At 43.3% G+C, this 13,348-nt stretch overlaps 1 protein-coding gene across 3 annotated transcripts in view; it reads left to right on the top strand.

Moving 5' to 3' along the window:
• The window catches only part of GABRG1 (gamma-aminobutyric acid type A receptor subunit gamma1), an 80,137-nt gene that overhangs the window by 52,059 nt on the left and 14,730 nt on the right, over nt 1–13,348 (top strand). For 2 of the 3 annotated variants that reach the window (XM_068137636.1, XM_068137635.1), the window contains exons 4-7: nt 1,403–1,623; nt 4,757–4,839; nt 7,516–7,653; nt 7,788–7,940. In XM_068137636.1, coding sequence (XP_067993737.1) covers nt 1,403–1,623; nt 4,757–4,839; nt 7,516–7,653; nt 7,788–7,940 — 595 coding nt within the window. The remainder of the gene's footprint in view (nt 1–1,402; nt 1,624–4,756; nt 4,840–7,515; nt 7,654–7,787; nt 7,941–13,348) is intronic. The other variant, XM_068137637.1, reaches the window with a different exon arrangement.

Genomic DNA, 13,348 nt, shown 5'->3' with positions numbered 1-13,348 from the left:
GAAAAGAAAAAAGAAAGAAAAAAGATACAGAAAAAGAAAAAGAAAGAAAAAAAAAAAGAAAGGAAAAAGGAAAGGAAAAAGATATTAAAGAAAAAGAAAGAAGAAAGGAAAAACGAAAGGAAAAAAGATAATAAAGGAAAAGAAAGAAGAAAGAAAGGAAAAAGATACTAAAGAAAAAGAAAGAAGAAAGAAAGGAAAAAGATACTAAAGAAAAAGAAAGAAGAAAGGAAAAAAGAAAGGAAAAAGATACTAAAGAAAAAGAAAGACAAAAGGAAAAAAGAAAGGAAAAAGATACTAAAGAAAAAGAAAGACAAAAGGAAAAAAGAAAGGAAAAAGATACTAAAGAAAAAGAAAGACAAAAGGAAAAAAGAAAGGAAAAAGATACTAAAGAAAAAGAAAGACGAAAGGAAAAAAGAAAGGAAAAAGATACTAAAGAAAAAGAAAGATGAAAGGAAAAAGGAAAGGAAAAAGATATTAAAGAAAAAGAAAGAAGAAAGGAAAAAGGAAAGGAAAAAGATACTAAAGAAAAAGAAAGAAGAAAGGAAAAACGAAAGGAAAAAGATACTAAAGAAAAAGAAAGAAGAACGGAAAAAAGAAAGGAAAAAGATATTCAAGAAAAAGAAGAAAGGAAAGAGAAAGGAAAAAAGAACTTTCTTGAGGTTTTAATAAGTAAAGTGTAATTGCTTTAGGCAAATTTCCTTCCTAATTATGGTTCTATATACTTTTGTGTGCCTGTAGGTAGGTATCTGAGGCAGATGGCAGGGCATGGTTCTGCAAACTGTCCTTTGTACTTCCTGCATATTCATGACATTTCTTGAAGGATCTTAAACTGCATCTTGGTTGTTTGGTTTGGGTTTTTTGGCGGGGAAAGTTTATTTGGTTTGTTTCTAAAGAGATGCACAATCTCTATCTTAAAAAACACAAACTATCCTGGAGGCCTTCAGGTTGCCCTTAAGTTTCTGTCTAGTATAGCCCCAGAGGTGGTTGCACTGTGCAGTGACCCCCAAGCTACAGCAAGCTCCTATCACATCTCCTCTTAACTAATCAATGTGTGTCAGGGGAGAGGAGGTAGGGCTGTCCCGGAAGGCTGTGTGCAGCTTTTTGTCAGCCTGTAATTTCTCAGTTTGGAGTTCCAGGCTGCTGAGTGTTATGCCTATACTACAACAACACCACCACCACCAGGCCCTTCTGGATGTGTTCCTCTGTGACCTGAGCTATGTGGTCCTGCTCTGGCAGGGAGGTTGGACTCGATGATCTCTTTGGGTCCCTTCCAACACCTGACATCCTGTGAGCCTGTGAACAACAACAAGTAGAAAAAGTGGTCTCAGACTTATATATATGAGTTAAAAACTGCTGGCTTGGTCAACCTGTGCAGAGCTGTGATTGTTTCTCTGTTTTTCAGGAATACACTATAGATATCATCTTTGCCCAGACTTGGTATGACAGCCGTCTAAAATTCAACAGCTCAATGAAGGTGCTTATGCTCAATAGCAACATGGTTGGAAAGATTTGGATCCCAGACACTTTCTTCAGGAACTCCAGGAAATCTGATGCTCACTGGATCACGACTCCAAATCGTTTGCTTCGAATCTGGAGTGATGGGAGAGTGCTATACACCCTAAGGTGGGTAGAAAACCAGCCAAACAACCCGCTGGTATGGCTAGGAATATGTCAATAACGAATATAAATCAAGTCCTTCTCATCTCTTTTTGTTGGGGACCACAGGGATTTGCAAGGAATTTACCAAAGGAGAGAAAAAAAGTTAAGGCTGTTACTCTATCATAAATCCCATGAAATCAATGCTGTGGAAAGATCTTGCCTAAATAAATGGATATGGAAAGATCTTGCCTAAATAACTGGATATGGAAAGATGGATCTTGCCTAAATAATTGGATATGGAAAGAAAGACCTTGCCCAAAAAATGGGATACAGAAAGACCTTGCCCAAAAAATGGGATACAGAAAGACCTTGCCCAAAAAATGTGATACAGAAAGATCTTGCCCAAAAAATGGGATACAGAAAGATAGATCTTGCCTGTGTAATTGGATATGGAAAGATAGATCTTGCCTAAATAATTGGATACCGAAAGATCTTGCCCAAATAGTTGGATATGGAAGGAAAGGTCTTGCCCAAATAGTTGGATATGGAAGGAAGGATCTTGCCCAAATAGTTGGATATGGAAGGAAAGATCTTGCCCAAATAGTTGGATATGGAAGGAAAGACCTTGCTCAAATAGTTGGATATGGAAGGAAAGATCTTGCCCAAATAGTTGGATATGGAAAGATCTTGCCCAAATAGTTAGATATGGAAAGATCTTGCCTAAATAATTGGATATGGAAAGATCTTGCCCAAATAGTTGGATATGGAAGGAAGGATCTTGCCCAAATAGCTGGATATGGAAGGAAGGATCCTGCCCAAATAGTTGGATATGGAAAGATCTTGCCCAAATAGTTAGATATGGAAAGATCTTGCCTAAATAATTGGATATGGAAAGATCTTGCCCAAATAGTTGGATATGGAAAGACAGATCTTGCCTAAATAATTGGATACTGAAAGATAGATCTTGCCCAAATAGTTGGATATGGAAGGAAAGATCTTGCCCACATAGTTGGATATGGAAGGAAGGATCTTGCCCAAATAATTGGCTACTGAAAGATCTTGCCTAAATACCTGGATATGGAAAGAAAGATCTTGCCCAAATAATGGATATGGAAAGATCTTGCCTAAATAATTGGATAAAGACAATTAATGGAAGGAGACAGCAAATTTTGGTCTGTTTTAGGTCCAGACAAGATTTGAAGATGCTGCTACATAGATAGCACCATGCTGGTCTGTCACTAACCATGGATTGTTTTGCAGGCTTTCTGCCCTAGAACAGCTCAGCATCTAATTTCCACCAAACGATGCTTTGTAAGTAAAATATGGAAGGCTTCAGATCATTAATCAGACTTAGGAGTTTTTTAAGCTCAAGCCCCACTCCTGTGTGTACTTCTAACAAGTTTACCCTTGCAAGCTATTAAAATCAACAAATCTGTTCATTCCAATAAGACAGAAGCAAACATGGTTTAGTTAGTCAGGAGGTGTTAGGTGTTAGGTAATAGGTTGGACTTGATGATCTCTGAGGTCTTTTCCAACCTGGTTGATTCTATGATTCTATGTTGGTAATAATTCTTCTTGGCAAATGGGGGATGCTTGGGCTGCTTTTAAGCTTCGTGTCTGGGCCTGTCTGTACTAAGCCACTTATCTCAGCCACTTTTCAACCACTTCTTGAGAGGCTGTAGCCTACAGAAGGCATTTTGGAGACATCTCTCCATTTTCATGTTTTTTTTTAAGAATCTCTAAAACAAATTATCTTGCAATAAATGGGGAGCTGGTCAAGAAGCAGTCCATGCAGAGGATGCCATAAGTCTGAGTCTTCTCATAAGAGTAGCTTGATTTTTTTCAACCAAAATGTAGCAGCTTCTAAGTACTTCTTAGTCATTTGAGTTGACAAATGTGTTCTTCACATCAGCACCAGGCACCAGGACAGTTCAGGAGTTGTCCTGCTGGAAAGCAGCTCCAAAGAGACAGACCTTGGAGTCCTAGGGGACAGTAAGTTATCTATGGGACAGCAAAGTGCCCTTGTGGCCAAGAGGGCTAATGGCATCCTGGGGGGCATTAGTAAAAGCATGTGCAACAGGTCTGTAGAGGTTCTTCTCCCCCTCTACTCTGCCCTGATGAGACCACACCCGCAGTACTGTGTCCAGCTTTGGGCTCCCCAGTTCAAGGGAGACAGAGACCTGCTGGAGAGAGTGCAACAGAGAGCCACGAGGATGATTAAAGGACTCAAACATCTCTCCTATGAAGAAAGACTGAGAGCCCTGGGGCTGTTTAGTCTGGAGAAGAGGAGGCTGAGAAGGGATCTGATCAACATCTATAAATACCTGAGGGGTGGGTGTCTAGAGGAAGGGGCCAGGCTCTTTTCAGTGGCACCTGGTAACAGGACAAGGAATAAGGGATATAAGCTAGGACACAGGAAGTTCCACCCCAACACGACAAGAAACTTCTTTGCTGTGAGGGTACTGAAGCACTGGAACAAGCTGCCCAGAGAGGTTGTGGAGTCTCCTTCTCTGGACATATTCAAAACCTCTCTGGATGCATTCCTGTGTGGACTACCCTTGGTGATCCTGCTTTGGCAGGGGGGTTGGACCTGGTGATCTCTGGAGGTCCCTTCCAACCCCTAACATTCTATGATTTAGAAACTTCCTGTATTTTCAGTATCACTAAGGTTCAATGATCATCGAGTCCAACCTGTCACCACAGACCTCATGACTAGAGTAGGGAGGACACTACTGCCCACTGCAGGCTTGAACTCAGGACCTTCCCTCCCAACTCCATCCAAGAAAAAGAGGATAGATAATTCTCAACTCCTTGTCCTACTCTCAGTCCCTCCCTTTGCTCCCTTATTTGTGGTGAAGGGCTGAGAAATTCTCCCCCCCAATCAACTGAAATTGGCTTGCCAATTGAAATGCCAGCTTGAACCAACACAGGTCCTCAGTCCTCAGGTGGCAGGTGATGAACACTCTTTGTTCATCCAGGGATGCTGGATGCTTTTGCAGATACACAGTTGGCTATGCATAACCTCCATTAATTGCCAACATTGATTTCTGTGCATGTTCTTTTCTATCTAGCCTGAAGTGTCTGCATGCTTGAACATAATCTTGGGTTTGGTTGTTGTTTTGTTTGTTGTTTTGTTCTTCTTTTCTTTTCCAATTAGGCTGACAATTAATGCTGAATGTTATCTTCAGCTTCATAACTTTCCTATGGATGAACACTCCTGCCCACTGGAATTTTCAAGCTGTAGGTGGTAAAACAATTTCTTTCCATTATTATTATGTGTTTTGGTTTTCTTTTTAACTCTGTACATTAAGGCTTTACATTTCTTTGAGTTCTGGCAGCAAGAGAGCAACTGTTTGCTTTCAAAGCCTTGTAGTGAGGGAAAGAACTGACTTGTTTGTGTTTTGGTTCAATATAATAGGTTGAACTTGATGATCTCTGAGGTCTTTTCCAACCTGCTTGATTCTGTGATTTTATTTTTTAGCATTAATTTGATGCTTTATTAAATGCAGCAATGAATGAGTTGAATTGCATGCATTTCATCTAGGGGCAACTTCAAAGATAACCTTATTCCTTAAGAGTCTGATATACAATGTCCATTGCTGTTAATGGAAATCTATTGCCCTGCCAGAACTTTGGGGATATTTTTATGCCAGCCAGATTTGCCAGCTTTGAATTAATTCCATGTGATATATTTAAAAGCCAAAATAAGATCTCTGTCCTTGAGTCCTGTGTCCAGTTCTGGGTCCATCAGTTTAGGAAAGATGTTGAGTTGCTGGAAGGTGTCCAGAGAAGGGCAACAAAGCTGCTGAGGGGTCTGGAGCACAGCCCTGTGAGGAGAGGCTGGGGGAGCTGGGGTTACTTAGCCTGGAGAAGAGGAGGCTTGGGGGAGACCTTATTGCTGTCTACAACTACCTGAAAGGAGGTTGTAGCCAGGTGGAGGTTGGTCCCTTCTCCCAAGCAACCAGCACCAGAACAAGAGGACACAATCTCAAGCACCAGGGGAAGTTTAGGCTGGATGTTAGGAAGAAATTCTTCCCAGAAAGAGAGATTTGCCATTGGAATGTGCTGCCCAGGGAGGTGGTGGAATCACCATCCCTGGAGGTGTTTAAAATGAGCCTGGGTGAGGCACTTGGTGCCATGGTTTAGTTGATTAGATGGTGTTGGGGGATAGGCTGGACTTGATGATCTCTGAGGTCTTTTCCAACCTGGTTAATTCTGTATTCTTCATCCTGTTCCCATAAATATTCATCAGTGTAAGAAGTCCTTCTCCTTTCAGTGTGAATAAGAAGCACAACTTCCAGGCTTGAACAATAAAAAATGAGAAAATGAAAAGATTCCCAAAACCAATTGTGCTTTTACCAGCAAATTGAACCCAAACCGCCTGAACACAGCTAAATGACTAATTCCTGAAAGTGAAAGCTAACAGGCAATGAAATCAAACTTGACTGATTCTTCTTTAATTAATCTTTTCATTTAATATATTCTGCTTGAGTTCTTCCAGCTGAAGGAGCTTTGCTAGCTCCATTGATTCCATGGTTTTGCCACATAAGCAAGTCTTGCTTGATATCATTGCTGCTTTCCTGCAAGATGATGGGGATGAACATGTGAGGCATAAGAAAATCGAGAAGGCTTCACTGCCTTGAAGTTGGGATATTGGGCACTGAATCAGGCCACAAAAATCTGTTTGGAAGGTGAAGAGAGAGGTGTTCAAGAGGGGGTTGGATGTGGCACTTGGTGCCATGGTCTAGTAGTCATGAAGTCTTGGCTGACAGGTTGGACTTGATGATCTGTGAGGTCTTTTCCAGCCTTGTTGATTCTATGATAACTGTCCAGGATTATCAATAAACATCAATAGGGATTTAATCAAATGATGTACTAATAAGTGCCTGTGTGAACTGTTAGTCTATGTACTAATAACCTCTTTGAGAACTGTTATTGATAGTGCCTATTAGATTTGTGTATTCCTTCATAGAGATGATCCTGAGACAGTTTTTCGTATCTTGAGTCCCAGGATATTATTTTGGCTGTTTCCTAAATATTTGTATTTACATAGTATTTGATTTGATTGATGGAATGGATTGGAATGGAAATAAATGGAATACAATACAATACAATACCATGGCACCAAGTGCCTCATCCAGTTTCTTCCTAATCACCTCCGATGATGGTGACTCTACCACCTCACTGGGCAGCACATTCCAATGGCCAGTCTCTCTGAGAAGAATTTCTTCTTAATATCCAGCCTAAGCCTCCCCTGACACAGCTTGAGACTGTGTCCTCTTGTTCTGGTGCTGGGTGCCTTGGAGAAAAGACCAACCTTGCCTGGCTACAACCTCCCTTCAAGTAGTTGTAGAGAGCAATAAGGTCTCCCCTGAGCCTCCTCCTCTCCAGGCTAAGCAACCCCAGCTCCCTCAGCCTTTCCTCACAGGGCTGTGCTCCAAACCCCTCCCCAGCTTTGTTGCCCTTCTCTGGACACCTTCCAGCAACTCAACATCTTTCCTGAACTGAGGGGCCCAGAACTGGACACAGGACTCAGGGTGTAGCCTAACCAGTGCTGAGTACAGGGGCTAAGAGTACATTTAGCTAAGCTTAAGACTGTGGCTAGATAGTATTTGATTGATCATGCATTGAGCTAAGCTTAAGACTATAGCTTGATAGTATTTGATTGATCATGCATTGAGCTAAGCTTAAGACTATAGCTTGATAGTTTTTGATCATGCATTTATCTAAGCTTGAGACTATGGTTAGATAATTAGTGGTTAATTTTTGAGTGTACAGGTGTGCTACAGGTTGGCTTTCTCTCTGACCCACCTCATTTATCTAGTGGCTTATCTTATGAACAGCTTCAGAAGCCACAAAACGTGCTTGGAGCACATTCTGTGTCTTGAATGCTCGATTTGCTCTCTTTCATTCTAGATGGTTATCCCAGGAATGAAATTGAATACAAATGGAAGAAAACCTCTGTGGAAGTGGCAGATCCCAAATACTGGAGATTGTATCAGTTTGCATTCGTAGGGTTACGAAACACCACTGAAATTTCTCATACCTTATCCGGTAAGGCCAAGGGTTAAGCTTTATTTCATCCTAATATCTATGTAGAGCAGGCCTGGCAAAGGGGAAGATACAGCTGAAAACCATTTCCAATGTCATGTAAGTATTTCTTTCTTGTATTTTGTTTTAACTTGTAGGTGATTACATTATTATGACAATCTTCTTTGATCTCAGCAGACGCATGGGATATTTCACTATTCAGACATACATTCCTTGTATCCTCACAGTTGTTCTTTCATGGGTGTCTTTTTGGATCAATAAGGATGCAGTTCCTGCAAGGACTTCTCTGGGTAAGGATGCCTTTTTCTTTGTCAGCCTTGAAAGCTCTGCTGCTCCCCAGGCATACAAATCTGCAGCAGGGAGCAGATTAACCACAGCTTATTCCCCTCCAGATTGTGACCACTGGTCGCCTTTGCTCTTGAACTGCAAGATTAAGAGTAGGAGGATCCTGCTGTGGATGCACAGCAGGGTTGAAGGCGGGAGTGTTGACAATGGAAATCTGGAAATCCTGAACCAGGCCTTGTGGTTCACATTAATACATCTTTTTGCCCCCAATTCTTTATATTCTTGTTGCCATCACCATGCAAGGCAACGTGGTAATCACTAGTCCAACAAGTCCAGCAGGCTGGATGTGGCTCTGGGCAACCTGACCTAGCATGAGGGGTCCCTGCCCATGGCAGGGGGGTTGGAACTGGCTCATCCTTGAAGTCCCTTCCAACCCTATCAATTCTTTGATTCTATTAAACTTCACTTAGCATCATGGAACAAAGGATGTCATTACTGCAGAGGCAAAACCCATGAAGATCTCCATTCTGGGGGATTTTTTAGTTGCTTGCTTTGTTGTTGTGGTGGTGGTGATTATGCTCACTTATTTTTGATAATAGCAATGATTCAGTTGTTCTTTTAAACCCATGACAGGATGAAAAATTTGCAACCAAATTTGCTCTTCAAGCAGCTATGCCTAGAACTCACTAAAACCTGATTCACTGTCCTGCACTTACTGCTGACTACTGAAGTGTGCTGCAGAGAGAAATCTGTGCTAGTGTCATCCTGGCTGACCTGTGCTGTCAGTCTCCTACATTTTCCTGTTTAGTATCTGTGTGCTGCCTTGGAGTAGAGTTGGTGTCCCCACAAAAATGTGATAGACAGGACCCAGGTCACATACATGCTAGCAGCCTTGAGCTCAGCAGTGAAAGATGGTTTTAGTAAAGCTGCTGACAGCAGTATGACCATGCAGTGCTGCACGCTGGAGACAGACAGGCTGGAGAGTGGCCAGGCAGAAAGGGACCTGGGGGTACTGGTTGATAGTAGGCTGAACATGAGCCAACAGTGTGCCCAGGTGGCCAAGAAGGCCAATGGCATCCTGGCCTGCATCAGGAATAGTGTGGCCAGCAGGAACAGAGAAGTCATTTTGCCTTGTACTTAGCACTGGTTAGGCCACACCTTGAGTCCTGTGTCCAGTTCTGGGCCCCTCAGTTTAGGAAAGATGTTGAGTTGCTGGAAGGTGTTCAGAGAAGGGCAAAAAAGCTGGGGAGGGGTTTGGAGCACAGCCTTATGAGGAGAGGCTGAGGGAGCTGGGGTTGCTTAGCCTGGAGAAGAGGAGGCTCAGGGCAGACCTTATTGCTCAGTACAAGTACCTGAAGGGAGGTTGTAGCCAGGTGGGGGTTGATCTCTTCTCCCAGGTAAGCAGCACCAGAACAAGAGGACACAGTCTCAAGCTGCACCAGGGGAGGTTTAGGCTGGATGTTAGGAAGAAGCTCTTCACAGAAAGAGAAAGTGCCCATTGGAATGTGCTGCCCAGGAAGGTGGTGGAGTCACCATCCCTGGAGGTGTTTAAGAAGAGACTGGATGGGGTGCTTGAAGCCATGGTTTAGTTGATTAGATGGTGTTGGGTGATAAGTTGGACTTGATGACCTCTGAGGTCTTTTCCAACCTGGTTGATTCTGTATTCTGACCTATGTCGAGGGAACAACCTTGTATCTTAGGAAGTGAGAGATGAGTTATATTTCTTCATGAGCTTTATAGGGTCATGAATACATCAATCCCACATTATAGGAGATATTTCTGCTAGAAAGGAGTCCAGGCTTTGACTCCCTGCCTTTCCCACTGAAACTGGACCACTGTCCAGCCAAACCTGCAAGGTTAGTAAGTCAAGAAAGAAAGGAAGCAGAAGTGAGCATGACTCACTACCCTAGTGAAAAGGTAAGGAAAGGAAAGTCTTGGATCCTAACTTGATGCTAGTTAAAAATGCTGCAAGGTTCAGTGAAGAGAGCCTAAAACCTTCCATCAATAAGTGAGAGTGTCTCTTAATAGCTTCAAATCTTGATTTCAACATTAATTTTAAGGTTGTTATTGACCAGCTAATCACTGGGCATCGCTGTGATTACTCTCTGGAAATCCACTAACAAGCAGAAGTTGTTTTAACATCCTGCTAGTGCTGTTTCCAGTTTGTTCTTTTTGCAGAGCACTCTTTCTTCTTCTTCTTTTTTTTTTTTCATGCCATGAATCTAACAAATTTGCTTTTGATCTCATGGTTAAGCTGGAGCTTTCATGCTCCCACTTCAGCAGTACTAACCTTCATCTACTTGAGATGTACTACAAATATTTGCAAAACCATGTTTACAGCTCCCTGCAGTCAACTCTGAGCTCCTTTTGTGTGAAGATGCAGAAACCATTGTTTGACAGGTGGTAGGATGACTTTTCTCACATGCAGAGGTTCTGGTGACAAAAGAAAGTGATGGATACACCAAAGAGAAGCAATTATGTGGAATATGACTGAGAAAGTAAGAAAGCCAGGCAAGGTCTATTGTGTCAGGCAGTCATGATGCTCTGGGAGATTTGCTCCCTGTGACAGCCTCCTGAATGCCTTTTGCTTAGTGGAGAGGGACTGGGAAAGTCCACATCTCCTTTTCTCCTTTCTGAACAGAAGTCAGTAGGCTGTGGGTGTGACTGCCCACCTGGAAGCTATCCTGTGGTCTGGCTTCACTGAACAGGCTAGGAACCTTTTCTTCAATGTATGTTGAAAGATGCTGGCAGATTGTAGATTTGAGAAGGTTAAAGGTGTTTAGATAATTAACCACACAGAGAAATGCCTAATTGATTTTCAGAAGCATCTAGTTGGGAGCAGAGCAATTTTGAGAAGCTCTGTGGTTATTGCCCTTGTAAGCATGCAGTTTCACTGAGAAATTCCTTGCAACACCACTGCAGCTTTCCTGCTGCAAGATCAGGTCAGAGTGACCCCTGCTTCCATGCTTTGATTTATAAGCCACAGACAGCCTTGGAGTGCTTTCTTCTTCATTGTGCATTTCTTCTTTGCAATAAGGCCATGCACATAAATAGCAAATTGTCTGCTCAAGTGTTGCTCTCCAAAAGGAAAAGTCACATCTTCCTTTTGGCGGTGGAACACTGGAACAGGTTCCCCAGGGAGGTGGTTGGGGCTTCATCCCTGGAGATATTCAAGGTGAGGCTTGCAAGTGTCTGGGCAACCTGACCTAGGTGAGGATGCCCCTGCTGACTGAAAGATGGACCTTTGGAGGTCCTTTCCAGCCCAAACCATTCTCTGATTCTATGACTACTATGAAAAATCTCTGCATCTTCCTGAAGCATCAAGAAGAAGAGGAAAATGTTAACACCTTGTAAATGTTAAAACAGTGAAGAATGGTATAGTTGAGATTCTGAACACATCCTTGTTAAGACCAGCTTGTTCTTTTAATTAACTCCCAGGTAAGTGAATCAAGGGAACCGTTTTCTATTACTTAAGACAGAGTATTGAAGAAATACCTGCTAACTTAGAGAATGAACCTAGGGAGGCCATAAAAGCCATCTCTATTGGTCTGCTACATGTCAGTAGCACATAACATGACAGTAGGCTGAACATGAGCCAGCAGTGTGCCCAGGTGGCCAACAAGGTCAATGGCATCTTGGCCTGCATCAGGAAGATTGTGGCCAGCAGGAGCAGGGAAGTCATTCTGCCCTGTACTCAACACTGGTTAGGCCACACCTTGAGTCCTGTGTCCAGTTCTGGGACACAGTTTAGGGAGGATGTTGAGTTGCTAGAAGGTGTCCAGAGAAAGCCAACAAAGCTGGGGAGGGGTCTGGATCCCAGCCCTGTGAGGAGAGGCTGAGGGAGCTGGGGTTGCTTAGCCTGGAGAAGAGAAGGCTCAGGGGAGACCTTCTTGCTGTCTACAACTCCCTGAAGGGAGGTTGGAGCCAGGTGGGGGTTGGTTTCTTCTCCCAGGCAACCAGCACTAGAACAAGAGGACACAGTCCCAAGCTGTGCCAGGGGAAGTTTAGGCTGGATATTAGGAAGAAGTTCTTCCCAGCAAGAGAGATTGGTCATTGGAATGTGCTGCCCAGGGAGGTGGTGGAGTCACCATCACTGGAGGTGCTTAGGAAGAGACTGGATGGGGCACTTGGTGCCATGGTTTAGTTGTCAGGAGTGTTAGGTATTGGGTGATATGTTGGTCTTGATGATCTCTGAGGTCTTTTCCAACCTGGTTGATTCTGTGATTCTCACTGAAAACATTATGAGTTTTTCTCATCTTTTCGAAAGCCTGAAATAATTTGTCAAATAAGACACTTCTTTTTTTTTTTTAACTGATGTCTCCTTTTGTACCTTTTAATCTTTCAAGAGAAAAAAGACCTTTTTTTTTCCCTGTGTGTTTATACATTTTTTTGGTGTACTTATTTCAACCCTTTGGTCTCTTGTAATTGTTTTCTATGTGCCACCTAGAGCAGATTTGTTAGAATCATTTCCCAGTGTCGTGATTTATTCAGTAGGTTGATAAAACTGGGAGGAATTTCAAGTGAAGGGGAAATGTGATGCCTTCTGTTTGATTCCATGGTGATTGCTAGAGTCCTAAGGTGGGCCCAGGTGAGCCTTGTGAGCAAGGGCAAGGTTCTGCACTCAGGCCAGAACAATCCCAACTATCAATACAGACTGGGGGGATAAGGTGAGAGAAAGCAGCCCTGTGGAAAAGGATTTGGGGCTGCTGATGGATGAGAAGCTGGACATGAGCAGGCAGTGTGAGTTTGCAGCCCAGAAGGCAAATCACAACCTGGGCTGCATCAAAAGCAGTGTTGCCAGCAGAGCCAGAGAGGGGATTCTGCCACTTTGCTCTGCTCTGGTGAGACCTCACCTGGAGTACTGTGTGCACCTCTGGAACCCTAAATATAGTAAGGACATGGACCTGATGGAGAGGGTCCAGAGGGGTTCAAGCACCTCTGCTATGAGGACAGGCTGAGGGAGCTGGGCGTGTTCAGCCTGTAGAAGAGGAGGTTCTGGGAAGACCTAATAGCAGACATCCAGTACCTGAGAGAGGCTACAGAAAGGATGGAGGGAGACTCTTTACAAAGGCTTACAGTGACAGGATGAGGGGCAATGGCTTCAAAGTAGAGAAGAGCAGATTTAGATTGGATGTTAGGAACAAGGTCTTCACTATGAGGGTAGTGGAACACTGGAACAGGTTGTCCAGGGAGGTGGCTGAGTCCTCATTCCTGAAGATATTCAAGGTCAGGCTCAACAAGGCCCTGAGCAGCCTGATCTATTGGGGTATGTCCCTGCTGACTGCAGGGAGGTCAGACTGGATGACCTTTGGAAGTCTCTTCTGGCCTGGACCATTCTACAATCAAGGGCAGCTTCTTGCAACAGCACTGATGGATGTGGGTGCGATTGGGGGTGAACACTGTTGTGGCTCTG

This window comes from Melanerpes formicivorus, unplaced genomic scaffold (assembly GCF_026170545.1).
Source record: "Melanerpes formicivorus ecotype bairdi unplaced genomic scaffold, bMelFor1.0.p_v2 SCAF_4, whole genome shotgun sequence".
Taxonomy (NCBI): Eukaryota; Metazoa; Chordata; class Aves; order Piciformes; family Picidae; genus Melanerpes; species Melanerpes formicivorus.
This window is presented reverse-complemented; position numbering and strand designations above follow the sequence as displayed.